The sequence below is a fragment of the Phyllostomus hastatus genome, unplaced genomic scaffold (assembly GCF_019186645.2).
Source record: "Phyllostomus hastatus isolate PE091 unplaced genomic scaffold, TTU_PhHast_1.1 phas_scaffold_216, whole genome shotgun sequence".
Classification (NCBI taxonomy): domain Eukaryota; kingdom Metazoa; phylum Chordata; class Mammalia; order Chiroptera; family Phyllostomidae; genus Phyllostomus; species Phyllostomus hastatus.
The window spans coordinates 8,380,035-8,397,508 of NW_025334018.1; the positions used below are offsets into that span (position 1 = coordinate 8,380,035).

A 17,474-nucleotide genomic window follows, 5' to 3' on the forward strand; every position below is an offset into this window, starting at 1 on the left:
ACAGGGCCAGCCAAAGCCACACAGTCAGTTAGTGACAAGCCTGGGATTAGAACCCCGGCCTCAGGCACTTTGCAGTGGCCCAGCAGAATAGAGAGGCAGCTTCCCAGCTGGGGAAGCCAGCAGGTTCTGAAGCTGGCGGGTTACCTTTGCTGGGGCGGGAATAAGGCTTTACAGAGGCAATCTTGGAAGTGTTCTTCTAAAAAGGCTCAGGAAAGAAAGGAAGCATCAGAGAAAAACCAAAGGGAATTAGAAAGAAGGGGGCGGACAGAGTTCGCTCAGGGCCCAACCCGTGCTCCCTGGGGGCAGTGTTCCCTCGGGTGCCCAGTCAGGAGGACGGCAGTTGCTTACGGCCTCGTGTCAAAGTCCAGGTTTAAAGACTTGGCTTCTGATTTTTAAGCCATTTCTAAAGTCTCGACTTTTTCTTCAAAGCACTCACTTGCTAGGGGCTATCGTGTGCATCCAATCTTTCCCTTTGAGTTCCCGTCTTTATTGTCAAATTCTCCTTCGGGTCAGTAGGACCCGCTGGTTTTCTGCTGTGGTACTGCCTCACAGACAAGGATAAATCCAAACCAAACTGCGGTTTGCTGCCCACCAGGGCTCAGCGAAATCAATTTATAAAGTTGGATCTTAAAGCTTTAACTTTTCTCAGGAAGTAGGGCAGAAAATGCCAGGACACACAGCTGGCCTCAGGAGCCCTCCACCGAAGCTAATTCAGAGGCTGACTCCCACGTGGCCTCTGACCTCCGGAATCAGCTGAACTGCATTTCCCTGGGGCCCTGACTCAGCACAAAAGGAGGGGTAACTGGGACAGAGAGGGAAGGCGGTGGCCACGTGAACACCAACCGAGAGGCCCGGGAGGGCGTGCTGGGGCTGGGGAGCCGAGAGCGACAGGAACCAGAGGGTGCCTGCCGACTCCTCGTGCTCCCGAGAGTGGGCCAGGGGCCTGGGTGGGCAGAGCAGGTTGAGGGTCACCTGCAGACTCTGGGGACAGATGGAGATGGGGTTTGGGTGGGCTCCCTGTCGTTTTCTTACCTCCAAATTAGTCCTCGCCTTCTTCAAAACATCATGTGTCCTGGTCACTGCAACAACAGAACAGCCCGACGAGACGGACATCACCGGCTGGGCCCCTCTTGCCCTGGGCGTGTGCTCTAAGTGTGTCCTCCAGGCCCACTCAGCTTGGGGTCTCCTGCCGTCCCCCCACTCCACCACCCTCCGCGTTCATGAGGACTCATGGCACAGGAGGTTCGGGGGTGTCACGTCAGTCTCCCCACCCCTAGCCTCTCTGGCCACCGTCCATCCACTGCATGAGTGAGGCTGGAAGCCCCGATTCCTGTCCCCCCCCGCCCCACACCCCTGGCCCAGGCACCCACACTGGCTGAAGATGAACTGCTCCAAGCTCTCCTTCTGCCGGGTGGCGGTCCTCAGGTGCTCAGCGGTGCTCTGAAGGAGGCTCTCGTGTTTGGACAGTTTGGCTCTCAGTTCCAGAAGCTCCCTTTTCACGGGCTCTCCCTGGGGAAGAGAAACGGCTGTCTGTCATGGTCAGAAGGCCTGAAGCACCCTTTGTGGCTTTTTACAATCCACAACAGGATTCTAGAATCTTCCCAACTGTTTCAGGACCGGATTCCATGAAAGACCCTAAAACCCTGCAGCTGCTGCTACCAGCTCAGGACGAGGTCACTGGGCAGGAACTCTGAGCACCTGGAAGCCCCACACGCAGGACAGGCCTCCACTCCTGCCGCTGAGGAGGACCTACGCTGGCCAGCACCGGCCTCCCAGCTGCGAACCAGTGCTCACGTTGGGTGTCGGCCTCATTATATCACTGGGCGTCACGGCTAAGCCTTGGTAATTACGGTTATGCCGGGCGGGGGGGGGGGGGGCGGGCTGGCCTCAGACAGTCTGCAATTTTGTAAATATTTGTGCCAGCCTCAGGATGGCAAAAACTCCCTCCCTTGGAATGGGCATAACTGGGTCCCCTACGGTGCCAGCGGTGTTAATCTGCAGTTAGAAGGCCTGGGAGGATCTTCTGAAACTGCCTGCCCGAGGGGCCAGCAACCCGAGGGCAGGCCTGAGATCCGAGAGCACCTGGGGGGTGGCTGAGTCTCCCTAGGCCTGACCGGGAGATGCAGGCTTAAGTGATACACTGGGATTCCAGCGGGTGGTTGCAAGAGTCTGCTCATCTCGTGGTGACATTCTGTGACCCTGCTTGACAATGCGGACGGTGGGAGTATTTATGCTTTCACCTGTCCTGAAGTTCAGCCCAACTTCAGAAAGGTAGAGACACTGAGCATTTATGGTCACCAGGGTTCTCATGGCGCTGCCTTCTCCTTCTCCTTCCCTTCCCTCTTTGACTTCTCATGCTGGGTGTGGGGATGGGCGGGGAGGGAGGTGGTCAGGGCGGCACTGGAAGCAGCCCCCACAGATGAGAGGTCTCCCCAGGGACCCTCCTCTGCGGTCCCATCTACCTCAACTCACCACTGGGACCCTGACCTTCGGGACCTGTGGGGCTGCGGAGGCAGCACGGGAAATGGGGGCAGACCAGTAAAGAGCACTGGCCTCTTACCGCTTTGCCGGGCAGCGCAGGGCCGTGGGGGCTGGGCAAGGCCGCTCGCCAGAACATGGTGAGGAGGGAGGCCGACTCCTCCAACACGTGGTGCAGGGCGCTGGCGCTGCTGCGGAGTTCACGGAGGCCTTCGCTGCTAAGCACCTGGGAGAGGGGGCAGGGCCATCACTGGGGCTGAGAGGTCACGTCCCCCCAAGCACAGTGGGTCCCACGAGCTGTCAGTGATACCAAGCTTCTTCCTTTGTGAGTGAGGCATGGAGGGGCGGGGGCCGCTGGCACCTGTGAAACCCTAACCTGGAAGCCCAGCACCTCCAACCTCAGCAGGCACCTCCATCTGCAAGAATTCATTTGATTCCGGCTTCCCCCACACTCCTTTTAAGCTTCCACTCCTGCTCCGTGCTCTTCAGACTACAGTCCCGAAGGGGAGCGAACTACACCATTTTGGTATATTGATCAAGTGGAATTAAAGTAACTTAAGGAAGAGCAGGTGCAAGAAAGATACTCTGACCGTTCCCCTGAAAGCAGGAAATAAATCTCCCGGGTGAAAGGTACCCTCCCGCACCCCAGGAGGGACAGCAACATCCTCATCACCGGGGACAGGGAGTTCCCGCAAGACGGCTGTACCAACAAGCAAACCTTGCTACTCCTTCTACTGGCGATCCCAAGCCCAAACCCCTTGGCTTCGTCAGTTCGCACACATGTATTCTTTCTTTGTCTGAGGGTGCACGAGCTGCCGGCTTGGGTCACCTCTTGGAGCCTCAGACCTTTGGCGTCCCATGTGACATTAAACTGGTTTTACTCCCGTTAGTTGAGTCAGTGTAGTCACTGGGCAGGCCAAAGCACCTGGGACGGGCAAGGGAAAGGCTTTCCTCCCGGCATCCCCCGCCCTTCCTGAATCACACCTTGTGCCTCGTCCGGGCGTCGGGGCATCGGGCGGACCATTTACCTCCAGCTCTGGGGACTGAGGTGCTGCTCTTTTACCTGGCATGCCCTCCTCACCCAGAGCACTGCACCCCGCGGTGTCTGTTGCTCTAGCAACCCGGCACCCTCCTCGCCTGGGATTCTGGCCGCTTCTGCGTCCCTGCCCCACGGCCCACGCGGACCATGTCCGACACTGTTCCTGGAGCCCCTTGGTGTACCCATCCACTTGGATGTGTGTCTTCCTCTCTAGCGTGGGGTCCCTGGGGCAGACCGTCCCCACGTGCCCGAGTGTGTGCAGTGGCTCGGGCAGGCACAGCAGCTGGTGCCGGGGCTCTCGGGGGGAAGCGCTCTGAGAAGCGGCCGCCCGCCTTCCTCCCCTGCTCGGCCCCAGCAGGGAAATCCCACGGCTGCCGGGCTCCTGCCCCGCGCACACACACACGGGGCCCATCTGGACGTGAATTCTCAAATTCTGATTAAGTGACTTCACTCTGACCACAGGTGGCCACGTGCCGGCAGGACCGCACCAGAGAATGAGCTACCACGCGGCGCCGGGCACAGCACCGTGGATGCCGGTGCTGCAGAGGCTGTTCTGGGGTCCTGAGGGGAAATACCAAGGCGGCTGCACCTGGAACGGAGTTTGCAGTGAAAACAGGGGACGGAGAAAAAGGCTGGCTGGGTGTGAACGTAAGACCTATCTGCAGCTGAGGAGAGGCAGCTCGCTGGGATGCGATTACCTCCGTGCCCCGAGCGTCGGGGCCAGGGCAGTGGCAGGCCGACCTCACGACGGACGCCATCCTCCTGACCAGCAGTTCGCCTTCTCCAATCTGCTGCCTGAGGGCACTGTAGTCGTCAATGTGGCCAATGACGTGGCGGCCATGCTTACTGGCAAAGGAGCCGTCGGCAGCATCGCCCTCCAGCGCGGCAGGGCTCGGTGTCATGGGAGAAGCATCCACGCCCAGCTCTGAAATGAAACCACAGCCAACGGGACCCACTGACATTCATAATCCTATCTTCAGTTCACTCCAGTGCAAAAGACCCACCAGACAGTGACAGAGCCGGGGCAAGGCAGGCAGGCTTAGAAAAGCGTGAGCGTGGCGCGAAGCCCATAGATGTTCTGGGTTCTAGGTCTTCATAATCTTTCTCGCATTACCTCATAGTGATAAAACTGCCAGGAGGCAAATTTTGTGCTAATTACAAATGAAATGTTCACAACCAATATTAATTAAAAAGTTTTAACTTCTGGGATGAGGAGACACCGACCAGGAGTTTAGCTGCGTTCAGCAGCACCTTCAAGAAGGGAGTGACCGCATGCAATGGAGCGACAGGGCCAGAGGAAACCCGTGGGAGAAAGCATAACGACAGGAAAGGTGGCCACAGCAGCTGCGATGCGTGGGGCTAAAGGCTTCGGGACACACACAGGAGACTCGCTAAACTCAGAAGACGCGCACGCAGAAGACCAAAGGTCGCTTGCACTGGCCATCTTTGATCCTCAGTCCCTGAGCCCTTCCTTCAGTGGCCACACTTACCGTTCGTCCCACTGGAGACGGCCGAGTCTGGGGCAGGAGCAGCAGAAGGAGAGCTGGGGAAGACCAGAGCTGCGTCCATGCCCACGTCCCGAACTGGGGGGGAGGCGGCCGCATCTAGGCAGTGAAGACAAGGACGGCCTCAGGACCCCTGAAACCCACCGCTCCCCAGCACGGGCACGGCCTCCCCCCCACCATCGCAGGTCTGAGGCAGCGAGGCCGCCTCACACGTACTCATCGCCCATATGCCCCAAGCAAAAGCAAGAGCAAGGGAATCATGTAGTTTGGAACAAGACGTTCCTTTCACTTGTGTTCCATGAGAAAGCAACTTCTAGTTTAAAAAATTATTAGGTATATTTTTCTAACCCCAGTTTTGAATAATTTCGTATGTACTATACTTCGTAACTAAGTATACAAGTGCATAAATGATGTGGTACATATGTTAAAACTACTGCCTCAAGGAATGAATGGGTGTGTGGCTGACAACCGGGCATTCTCATCACCTCTCTGAGGAGGAGTTAGTGCTGCGGAAAAATGCAGACGAGGAGACAGAAGCCTTGGTGGGCGAGAGGTGCCATAATGGAGACCAGGGGGCAAGCCTACAGTGGAGGAATTAGAAAATATCACAGAGACAATGGGGGAGGGGTGGGGGAGAATGGGGCAACTGTAATCAAACACCAATTAAAAAGGAAATACCACGAAGACAGAAACACTCCTGTTCAGGCCAATGTGGCTTAGCACCTGCTTCCCCACTTGGGCCTCTGTGGCGGGACAGCAGGAGGAGTGGGGACCGGACCAGTGGGGCTGAGCCCTGGCTGTGTTGTGGGGACAGTGAGGGAGGGGACAGCCTGGTTAGGGAGGAGGGCCCCTACCAAGCACTGCAACCAGTGTGGTGGCCCGAACAGCCTGAGCAGGCCCAGCGGGTTCTACGTGCCGGGCACCATGCAAGTCCGCACACGCTTTCCTGCTTAATGGCCACAGAACATGATCGGGCTGTACCACCTGCATTTGACAGGTGAGGCCCCTGTGCGGTAAGTGAACATCTAGCAGAACCAGAGAGAGAACAGGACTAACACTCTCCAGAGCAGCAGGCAAGGAAGTTTGAAAGCTCAGCTTTAGGTAATCTGAGCAGAGGTGGTTTCTGATTAACATGAAATTGAGGATATGGCCATGGAGGTGAGTGGATAAAAATTAAATGGTGAACCAATCGGCTGGGGGTGGGGGAAGGGGAAGTAGAAATAAATGTATCAAGAGACTGGGGTGTGGGGGCAATATTACCATTCATGTTAAAACTGGGGGAAGAGAGATTGATGAAGGATATTGAGACAAGAGGGAGAGAACCGGTTAAAACTTTTCTACCTGCAAAGGTGGGCAAGGTGTGGGGGCAGGACTGGTTGACAGCCACCTAGAATAAACATGGCGGCTGTCCACCACTTTCCCATTACCAGGATCTTCTTAGGGACAGGAATGTTCGTCCACACGGCCAAGTCCCCCACACGTTCGGGAAAGGGAAGCCAGGCTAGACAGTCTGGGAAGGCCAGCAATATGGCGAGCATGGTGAGGCAGAAGGAACACGAACTGAAAATCAAAACCTCTGGTTCGAACCCTGGCTTGGTCTCTTAGCCCCTGGAAGCCTAGCGTGTCAGTGAGTGTTTCAGCGCCTGGGTCTGCTCCTGCGAAAACGGAGAGAGGAGACCCTGCCCTGCCTCAGATGAAGGTATCTGGAAAATTGTTCGAAAACTTGTGGTAAGTTTAAAACACTCCCAGAACACAAGGAATAGTTAAGATACACAGCTGTCAATTGTTGAGCAGTTCTTGTGGTGTCAAGCACTTGTGAATTATTTCATTTAGTGCTCCAAATTGATAGGGGCTTAAGACTTGGGAAAATTTAGCTTAAGGTAAATAGTCATAAATCTAGCAAGTAATGTGTATGTTAAGTTTTTGTTTCAGTAACTACAGATAAGGCCTATCTTGGCGCCTAAGAGTAAGCATATGACCTCTTGGAGACGTCTGTACCAGGAAGAAGCAAGCGACTACCCTTCCCCCTTGGAGGCAACTGTTGAATTTCAAAGGCTTTCGCTGACACCCTGTTTGCCCTCCCCCAACCCCCTTATAACAGATCTGGCTGGGAGAGAGCAAGATGGTTTGTTAGGGTATGAACCCGCCATCTTCTCGGATCGCCGGCCATCTGAATAAAGCGCCTATAAAAGATTCAATCACTGTCATTGCTTATTGGATTTGGTAGTGACAGGCAGCCTGAACGCCGGTGTCTTTTCCGGTTACAAAATCACTATACAAAAGATTGTCATCCACATCTTAAAAAATGAGGAGACCAAGGCTTGAATACCTGGGAAGGTTAAACGCCCGGCCACGGCAAACAACCGGCAGGTGGCCAACGCGGACTCTGAGGCGGGTCTGACCCTGAGCCCCAGGCTCCCCCTCGGGCACTGTATCGGAGCATCTCCAGCTTCACCCCGACCCTCAGGAGCCTGGGGGAGACAAGGCTGCTCCTTCCCCCACAGACATCCTGGTGGCCTCCCTGCTCGCTGAGGGCTTCCCAATGCCCTTTCCTTCCTACCTTGGAAGAACGGCTGCTTGCTCCCAGGGTCAGAGTTGGCTGCTGAGCTCTGGCTGGCTGAGGGGGCGCTGAGGCTGGCCCTGCCGGCACCCCGATCCAACTGCTGCTCCAGCTGCAGTCGCAGACTGTTGTTCACCTCAATGCTCTGCTCCAGCTGCCCTCGCAAAGCTCGGATCTCTGCCACCAGGTGGCTCAAGTCACTGCTCAAAGGGCCCTGGTGACAGGCATCCCAGGTGTAAGCTGAAAGAAGGGAGAGGAGGGGTTGGTAGCGCTGATCCAAGTATTTCTATGCATTTGTCAGAACTCTCCTCTGTGAACACTGCTGTCATAGCAGGGTCCCAGGCACCACATCTGTGATGGACATGTCAGTTTTCCTGTGTGGAGTCTGGCATACACTCCAGTCTGGAATTTTTCTGAGGTTCAAATTACCCACATGAACCTAGAGGGCACTTGACTGGCAGATGAGGTCAGGCCTATTATTTCATCTCCATGTTAACTTTAGTCCTACTGGCCGGTGAGCAGGGTCTTCTAAGACAGAAGGTCAGCACAGTGCTAAAGTAGGGCAGGGCTGGGGGAGGAGGAGAATCGGTAGCCCCCACGCTCAGGAATCACAGAGGGCAGGAGGAGGAAGGCGTCAGGCCTCTGGCAGCGTGTGAGAATGGGAATCGGGCACCACAGACCAGGGATCACACCTAATATAAATTTTTATCTGCTCCATGTTTTTCACCTCCACTCCCTACACCATCTATTTGTACCTATTGGGAACGGAGAGACAGGAGAAATCATCTGTAAGACCACAATTGCATTATCTGAGAACTTTGAGGCCAAATGTATCTGAAAAGGTAGAATTTGTTCTGGTTTTAGCAAGGCAATAGGATGCATCTACCATGCATACTGCAGAACACATGCGCCCCCTTGCCCCTGGGCCACAGTGCACGCTCAAACACGGCAGTATTTCTGCGATGAGTTATGTGAATGTTCTCACCAAGTCGGATAAACAAAGACTATGAACACACTTTGGTCAGTTTAGTTAGGTTTTGTCACCAAATGAGTATATGGAAAAAGAGTTCTATTCAAACAACTATAAAATTTTTAAAAATGGCAAAAAAAAAAAGTTCAATTCAGAGCTCTTATGGGATTATAGAATTAAGAAAAAGGGATTATGGGGCTTTAGTGGTAGTAGCTTTGAAATAAATTCTAAAAGGCCCATAAAAACAGGTAAAGGCGTGGAAGGGGAGGTGAGTCAGGATACTAACCCCAAAGTTCCCTGATGCTCCTCCCTCTTTCTTTTCCCTTATATCCAAATTCTTACAATATTTTACTTATTTAAAAATGTTTGTCACTTATCTATTCTCCCTTTTTCCCCACTAGCACTTCAATTAGACTCTCATCACTTACATCCCAGAACATTACCACACCCATTCAGTAGGTCTCCTTGATTCTAAGGTCTTCCAACTCCAGCACATTCCACCAGTCTGACCACCCTAAAATTCCGTTTCCACCATGCACCTATTTTGCTTGGAAAAGGCAAGCACATTTCCACTGCCTACATCACAGAGTGTGAAGTTTCATCCCACCTTACAGGTCCTCCAACTCCCCTTTTGACTACCTGACTTCTCACACCTCCTGGCACAAAGCTCTCCCACAGGCAGGTGGGTCTCCCCACCAACACTCCCAAGCTTTTGCGCGCTGCCATTCGCTCAGCCTGCTGTGCCCTCTCGTTCTAGCTCAAGTTCTAGCTCACCTTCTCATCAGCAAAATTAGGAAACTCAATCAGGTTTTATAAAAATTCAAATTTTACAGAATAGTGAAAATTCTTAATATAATAAACCATATTGCTCATGGAATTTTTAAACATATAATCAAAAAGAAAAAGAGCCTAGAGTTGACAGACTCAGGGAGTCAACCTCCCATCCAAAGCAAGTACTTGACAAAGCATCCCTTTGTATTTAAACAGGGCTTGAGCCCTGGCTGGTGGGGCTCAGTGGATTCAGTGCCAGCCTGCAAACCAAAGGGTCACTGGTTTGATGCCCAGTCAGGGCACATGCCTGGGTTGTGGGCCAGGTCCCCCTGGTTGGGGGCACATTAGAGGCAACTGCACATTGATGTTTCTCTCCCTCTCTTTCTCTCTCCCTTCCCCTGTCTCAAAAAATAAATAAATAAAATCTTCAAAAAATAATAAACAAGGCTTGGATGGGGAGCTTACTCTCTCACAAGCCACCCATACCGTCACTAGAAGTCTCTAGGGCCAGGGAAAGCCTGAATTATGCAGACCCAAATTCTGTTACCCTTCGCCCTTCGGCCCTTTGTTCAGCCCCCTGAAGGGACACAAAACACATCGGCCCCTCTTCACCTCACAGCTCTTCAAATACTCGAGGCCAGTTCTCATCTCCTCAGGATCTTTTCCAACCCTAAAAATATCTAATTTCTTCAACCAGTTTTAGGTTTCTGGTCCCTCAGCCTCGTGGCCCATGTCTTCATTATGCTCCTTAGTTTGTCAACGCGGCTTTCACAAGACGGTGTCCAAATCCGACAATATTTCTGACATGATCTCACCACGGGGACACCGCCTCGCACGGCTGTGGGCCGAGGCTGCACTGGCTGTTCTAGCAACCTGGGTCTACAACTTCCCTGGGGAAATGCGGGTCTCCCAACTCCCTCGCCGCAGAAGCTGTGGCCGGTCCCCCTCCTGGGGCTCCCGCCCCACTTCCGCAAGCCCGTGAGCAGCTACAGACCAGGCTTCCCCACCCCGTATTTCTACCTCTGATGTTTTTTCAGTCAAGCTCAGGACTTTTTAAACTTATTACTTCAGCAGGTGGCAAACATCTTCAATAAGAATTTAAAATTTAAATCCAGCACTGAAATTTAAGTCTTATAGTGGGATTTCCATAAAAACATTTTTCCATCTTAATTTTCTCACTGGGGAAAGGTCAGAGTGGGGGCCTGCTGCGTGGGCTGCATGGTGGCTGGAATGTGTTGTCCACGATGCATGAGGCCGTTTCAGGTGCCACCAGCCCAGTCCTTTGTGTTTACGCAGCACCACTGTGCAGTCGGGACTCCGATGACCTGGGGTTTGGCCCTGATGGTGGGTGAAGTTTGACTCTTGTGGCCTATTTGTAAGGATGGCTAGGCTCCATCTCGCTCATGGCACCCACCTCTGGGCTTTGTGTGGGGGGCTCCCCTCTCTTTATTGGGAGCCCCAGGTCTGGGCGTCTTTTTCTGAGACAGACCTTTGTAGCTTTCCAAGCTCTCTAAACTCCCAAGGTCATGAGGACTCCAATGGGCCTCGAAGCACGGGGTGGGGGAGTAGGGAAGAACACGTACCTTTCAGCCCCTTCTTGGCATTGCCGTAAAGTGCCTCGTAGATCTGCAGCTCCGACTGGAGGGTCTGGAAGAGCTGCTGTTTCTCTTCGCACTGCTGCTGCAGGAGGGCCAGCTTGCGCTGCAGCCTGCCGGGGAGAGGCGAGGAGGGCCTGCTGAGCTGGGGCGGCCCCTTGGCCAAACCGGGGCAACAAGCTGTGAGCCAGCCTTTGCCTCACAGAGTTTCAGGCCTAGCTATCAACTCAGGGGTCACAAAGACCGCGGCTTTGATTTTACAGCCATGGGAACAGAGGCTCAGGGAGGTAAAGCAGCCTTGCTTGGAGCCGTGTCATTAGCTGCATTAGCTAGGAGACACCAACACTGGCCCCGGTTCCCACTGCCCCCAAGGTGCTCCTTTCATGCTGCCAAGCAGTTAGGGAGTTTTCGCTGGGGATGAGCATGGAGGCTGGTACGGGGTTTAACTGTCAACTTTGGAGTGAAAGGGGCGATCCCAGAGAAGTCCTTCCTTCTGCTCGGTCACCCGTAAGTCAGAGAATAGCAGGGAGGAAACTGAGGTTTCCAGAGTGGCCATTAGCTATCTTGCCAATAACCCTCCTTCGAAATCTGAAACTGGGGCCACCTTCCTTATTGGTGGGCTCCCTCTGACCTGCAGTCTTTCTCCTGGAGGGATAGCCGCTCCTCCTGGAAACGCGCGATCTCCTGCTGCTTCTCCTTCAAGTCTTCCAAAAGCTGCTGCCGGTCCACCTTCTGGTGCTCCAGCTGCACTTCCAGCTCTTGAAGGCGGGATCTCGAGGTCAGCAGGGCCTCCCTCAGGCACTCGGTTTCCTGGGAGTGCTCTGGTGAGCGGGACATGGAGCGGTCAGGTTGTGGGGCAAAGGTCAGCAGGAGGAGGAGCCCAAGCCCATCCCATCTGACAGGCAGAACCAAGGCGAAAGGAGCCAGGGAGGCACGGAGTGTGGGCTCAGTGTGTCTGCGTGCCCTGGGGGATGGACGCCTCCGTCTTTGTGGTGCCCGATCCCCTGATTTCACGAGGTCTGCCTTGCTGTTAGAGAACACACTCTAGTTTCTGACGCTCACTATTTTCTAAGTGCTCACAACCCTCTGTGCAATAATCCATCCTTGAGTTTTACCAAAGATCAGTATCAAGATTTCCTGTCAGCCGTTTTTAGGATATATTGTTTCCCTCATTTTGAAAACAGGGCCATCAGTTCTAGCTTTGCGGCACCTCTCTGATCTTCGTGAATTCTTAGAGTCTTGACAAGGACTCTGAAAACAGGACTGCAGGCGCCGTCAGTCCTACGGGGTGGAATTCACTGGGGCCTGGCAAACTGCACTCATTTAAATCTCTCACTGCCTTCTCTCCTGTGAGGCCCCTCTGGTCTTGCCAGGCACTCAATTACCACTGAGTAGCTCAGTGGCTGTGCCTTCTCTCTTATCTATGAACTTTTGTCACCTCCCCCAAGCAGTGAGCTTTCCTCTCACATCTTCTTGCTCTGCAATGGCTAATTCAGAAAAATCTACTGATTATCTTTTTCCTTTTCCACAAGCATTCACACTCATTCTGGACTTGATCCTTTTGACACTACTCTAAGTCTTTTATGGCTAGTCAATGAATATATGTAAATAAAAATAATTTGTTATTGATGATATAATGACTGGAGCAAGTCAGTTAACACTAAGGTCAGCTGTGCCCCAGGCCACACAGGAAATGGTGCGCGCCTGTGGGTGCCAGTGCGGCGTTAGGGAGGCCCTGGAGGACTCTGTGCCAGCACCTCCAGATACAGAGTCACGAGGGTTCCTGACCAGAGAGAGAGGAGCCTCACTAATGAGGGAGGGGGCGTGGTGAGGAGACGTGGGGTGGCAGCTCTGCCGGGAGGAGGGATACTCAGAGCTGCAGTCGGTCTGGAGAAACTCATGTCCTTCCTCTCCTGGTTCCAGATCAGCTGTGAGTTGGGGGAGGCAGCACAGATACCCAGGCGGTGCCCACTCTGAGAGCTAATGACGGCACAGCTGCAGGTGAGTTTGCAGAAGTGGCGGATTTCCTGAAGCTACCTGTCCTGGAGCCTAGGAGTCCGAGGGCCCATCGTGGGCACCTCTCAGGAGCAGCCCTTTCCAGATGGAGAACAGCTATAGGAATTTTGGGTTGGTGGACCTGGGTAGCCATTATGTGCACCTCCTCTGTCTGCTTTTCCAATTGGTAACTGGTGTGGCCAGGAGAGAAAGGGACGCAAGAGTGATCACAGTTTGGGCTTTTCGCCACCCACCTCTGGAAATGCGGCTCAGCTGAGCCTGAAGGTTCCGATTTTCCTCCCTAAGGACTCTGTTCTCATTGTACAGCTGAGGCGTGCTCTCCAGGCCCTGACTGCAGAAGGTAGAGGTGGTTCCTGTTCCAGAAAGTTCAAGCAGTCAAGTTATGCAACTGGGTAACAGGTGCTGTCTGAAGACGCCCCTTCTGTGTCTCCAAAGATACTGTCCCAACCCAGCACAAAGCCCCGAGGACTCAAGTCCTGGGCCTAAAGGCCGGTGGGCTGAAGGCCTGGTTTCAAGTCCTCTTTGGCGGGGGGGGGCGGTTCTCTGCTGCATTATCACACCCTCGCTGCAGTCGTTAATGAGGCACGTTCCCCTAAACAGCTGCTGCTGAGCTGCGGGCAGGACAAGGTGTGTGGAAGGAATGGCACCCCAGTGACAGCATGTGCGGGGAGTGGGGGGAAGGCCACCTCGGTAAGTGGCTGGGGGAGTGTCTCTGAGACCTGGCTCTATCACTTGCCAACCACACAACAAGGGCGCAGAGGGGTCGGCAGGAAGCAGGTGAGCAGATTAAGAATGGAATGAGAAGTCGGAGGGCTCTGGGCCAGACCTTGCTGGTTCTGCTGTGAGGAGAGTTACTCTCTGAGCTCCTCTACATCGTCCAAGTAAGGGTAACGGTGCTTGCCCAGCTGCCTTGCTGGGCTGTTTGCAGGGAGCAACTGGAGTACAGCAGGACACTGTGCTTTGAATACTGCAAAGCTCTGCCTGAGGGCCCTCCCTCCAGACCTCCCTAATTATGACCAGAACCCGGACGCCCTGGGCCTGTCCTACCGCTTCCGCTCCCACGGGCAGTGGAGCTGAGCCGGTGTTCCAGCTGCTCCCGCAGGCGGTCGTTGATGCAGATGGACTCCTCCAGGCGCTGGCGCAGGTTCCGGATCTCACCAAGATGCTCCTCTAGCAGGTCAGCCCCTGCAGTCCCCCACCAGGACAGGAGAGAGGTGGGAGACGGAGAATCCTGGTCACAGATGGGGCCCATTTGGGGTGGGGCGGGGGCGGGGTCCTGGGACACTGGCCTCTCAGCAAGATTCCTAAATATCACCACCCTTCCTCCGCCAACTGCACCCTCTCTCACGGGCACCCAGGAACACAGGACAGCCAGCTGCTTGTTGGCAAGCCCCGTGGCTTCCTCCCACACAGGGCTAAGTGCACGGGAGATCTCAGCGTGAGTGTGCAGTGAGTGTAAGGGTTCCACATGGTTTAGGAAGATAACTGAAGTCTGTGGAGAGAGCCTGCCTGGCATCTGGAAAGGTGGGGCCACCTCCTCAGCGTGACTTTGGGTGTGACAGGGAAGGTATCATGCTACACTAATACCTCTACTGTCTGATACTTGATTAAACGTTGTTTAGCAAGAAACAAAGCTCTTCCTCCCTCTCTGAGAGGAGGCCTCAGGTCAAATGTCACGAACATATACTCATCCGTGTGGTTAATGGTCCTGAATGCTGCCCTCCAGTCACCGTTAATGGGACGGAGGGAAGGACAGCCTGTACTGCTCTGAGAGAGGAGGAAGAAGTGCCCCCAAGGGAAAGATAAAAGATGCGGAAACCAGAAGTGGGGGGGGGTTGCTAAGGACAGACACAGCACCGTTTTGCTTCGGGCTCCATCTTTTTCTGAAACTGACCATCGTCTTCCTGTTGGAACTGAGCTGCACCCCAGCATTTCCCTGAGTAGCCACCTGCCCACGCGGTGCAGCGGCTCCCAGCCCTGACCGGGGCAGTAGCAGTGATCGCTGAGGGCAAGTTTGAGCTGGGTGTTCTCAGGGCATATTTGCAGGGTTGGGAGCTGTGCAGAAACAGCCACCCTTTCTGGAACGATTTCTGACTGCCGGAAGAACATCCTGGGAGTGCTGGCACCCGGCATTCTGGAAGGTGCTAGAGTGGCTGTCAGGGGCTCCAGATGCAGGGAGAGAGGGTGCGAATGTGAGAGCACAGTGTGGGGCGGGGGCTGACTCTCCCACGACTGCACAGCACGGAGGCCCTGGGCAGGATGGATGAAGGCGCTGGGAGCGCGGCCACGCCCCTTCATTGCACCCCCCCTCTGAGCCAGGGAGAGAGAAGACGTGAAAGAGCCCTGCCCAGGGAGGAAAGGGGGAGACTGTGCACCGGACGTGTTCTCTCACCTGTGGGTTTGGAGTTCAGCTGGCACACGGAGGAGCCTGAGGAGAGGTCCCCGGACACACTCCCTCTCTGAGGCCTCATCACATCCCACTGGCCACTGCTGCCCAGGTACCGGGGCTCCAGGATTCCGCCCAGCTCTAGGGTGCCCCTTGGAGGAGAGGGGGGCTGGGCAGCGTTGAGGTGGTGGGAAGAGCTGGCTTCTGAGTGGTTGCTCCGCAGCGTGGCTGGGGAGGCGGGGTGGCCGGTGCTGACACCTGAGCGGAAAGGAACACGTGTGAGAAACACCGCCAGAGGAGAAGTGTGTGGTTGCTAAGAACGGACACTGAAGGGGACATGTGGGACGTCAGCCGTACTGCAGCCCACTGCGCACACCAGTTAGACAGAGACTCACAATCTGGACGTCGTGTGTTTGCCACCCTGAGACACCAAGAGGCAGGGGACGGATAAAGTACCTGCAAGTCACCAGTGGAAACAAGAGAGAAGCCCAGCGGCCCACCCCTGGCTCCTGCAGTGATCCCTACGACAGAGCCCAGGGGGGTTCCGGGGTAGAACTGACTCGAGAAGTCAGGGTGCAAGGCCTGACGGGGTGTAGCACAGAGCGCACCCGTGAACAGGAACGTTTTGTTGGCCTCTGGGTACCTGCCTTCCCCAGAAGCTGACCAATCATCTTCCCCCTTCCCCTTTGGGGCCACCCAAGGAGAAAGGGCACCTGAGATCCAGGTAGACGTGGTCGCCCCAGTTCCTCCAGACCGAAGACCTCTCTGCTGAGTCTGGGGGAGGCGTATGGCAGGCAAGCGGTGACTGGGACCTCACCCAACGGGACTCATCACCCCTGTCTGAAGGGTCACTGAAGACTCTTCCACGGAGGGGGGAGGGCCTTTCCTTTCTTAGGCGGGTGCTTTCATGGATCTTGGGGTAGCATGCGCCTCCCCCTGAGCCCCATCATCACGGCTTCTGCGCAGAAAGAAGCCCAGCTTGGGGAGAGACAGCGAGGGGCTGGCAGGCCTGTAGTTCGGGTTACTCGTACTCATGTGACTGCTTTCTTCCAGGGATTATACACACGGGCAGCGGGGTCAACAGGTAGCTCCACCAAAGCAAACACAAGTGAGGCCAGATTTCCTCCAGCCAAGCCAGACTCCTCCGAGGGGTTAATGCCATCGGCACTTGCCAGTTTTTATCTCCATTTGTAGCTGATTCTCAAATCTGCCTACATACTGGAAATACTTGGGACAATACAAAAATATATGAATATACTGATGTCTGGACCCCCAGAGATGTTGCTTCAGCTGGTACTGGGCACGGCTTGGGCACTGGGTATTTGTGAATCATCCCAGGGGGCTGTAACAGGTGGCAAAGTTTGAGAAGTATTATCATAGATCTTCCCTTCCCCAATTTGCAAAATACAGATTTTTAGCAAATCTCTGCAGTGGGGTCTTGTATTTTGAAGAGGAAGAAACATGTAAGCCTCTGAATTTTACTTGCGATTCAATAAAGATATGATTTCCTACCCTTTCGACCCCGACAAGGCAAAGGGGGAAAGGAGCCATTGATGTCTCTTACTTTCTAACCAAGGTCACAGGAGGGTCCAAGGCTCTCAGCACCATGATCACTGTTCTCACCCCCAGTCTCCCTGGCCACACAACGCAGAGCATGGCCACCAGGCCCACAAAGACCCCAGACAGACTCTTGCTCGAGGTTTTAGCCCCAAAGCGACCTGAGAGCCCCCACGCACCACTGTCCACATGGGGGCTTGTTCAACGCAGAAAGGAGAGCTGGTGACCTATGGTCCCCCGGAGAGGACCGCACCTCAGGAGGGCAAAGGAAGGACTACAGTCTTCCTCATGAACGCTGGGACCACCGCAACTCTGGCCAACGCCTCAGACTAGATGTGACTTCAACCCACATCACCAGGCCCCTGTCTATGCAGAGCTCCCCTAGTACGTTCCCCTTTGGACCACTGACAACTGTGGGGAGGTAAAGGGGAAAAAGTAGGCTGGAGGACTCTCTTGCCATTTTGGCACGAGACAGGTTTGTTATCCATCAGTGGCTGGCTCCAGAACTGTTACAGCAGTAAGTTCTAGGTCAGACACACCAGCATTTTCCACTGACCTCTGAAGAGAGGGAAAGAAAATTGTTACAAGGGGCCTCCA

General features: G+C 54.5%; 1 protein-coding gene across 16 annotated transcripts in view; it reads right to left on the reverse strand.

Annotated features, from left to right (window-relative positions):
* The window catches only part of LOC123833467 (phosphodiesterase 4D interacting protein), a 202,492-nt gene that overhangs the window by 1,538 nt on the left and 183,480 nt on the right, over positions 1 to 17,474 (reverse strand). For 10 of the 16 annotated variants that reach the window (XM_045861704.1, XM_045861697.1, XM_045861703.1 and 7 more), the window contains 11 exons: positions 15,327 to 15,578; positions 13,982 to 14,119; positions 13,168 to 13,287; positions 11,550 to 11,739; positions 10,907 to 11,031; positions 7,583 to 7,822; positions 5,008 to 5,121; positions 4,216 to 4,442; positions 2,561 to 2,704; positions 1,371 to 1,509; positions 1,033 to 1,079 (listed from right to left, as the gene is read on the reverse strand). In XM_045861704.1, coding sequence (XP_045717660.1) covers positions 1,033 to 1,079; positions 1,371 to 1,509; positions 2,561 to 2,704; positions 4,216 to 4,442; positions 5,008 to 5,121; positions 7,583 to 7,822; positions 10,907 to 11,031; positions 11,550 to 11,739; positions 13,168 to 13,287; positions 13,982 to 14,119; positions 15,327 to 15,578 — 1,736 coding nt within the window. Of the gene's footprint in view, positions 1 to 144; positions 206 to 1,032; positions 1,080 to 1,370; positions 1,510 to 2,560; positions 2,705 to 4,215; positions 4,443 to 5,007; positions 5,122 to 7,582; positions 7,823 to 10,906; positions 11,032 to 11,549; positions 11,740 to 13,167; positions 13,288 to 13,981; positions 14,120 to 15,326; positions 15,579 to 17,474 lie in introns of all 16 variants that reach the window. The other 6 variants (XM_045861699.1, XM_045861692.1, XM_045861698.1 and 3 more) reach the window with 2 other exon arrangements.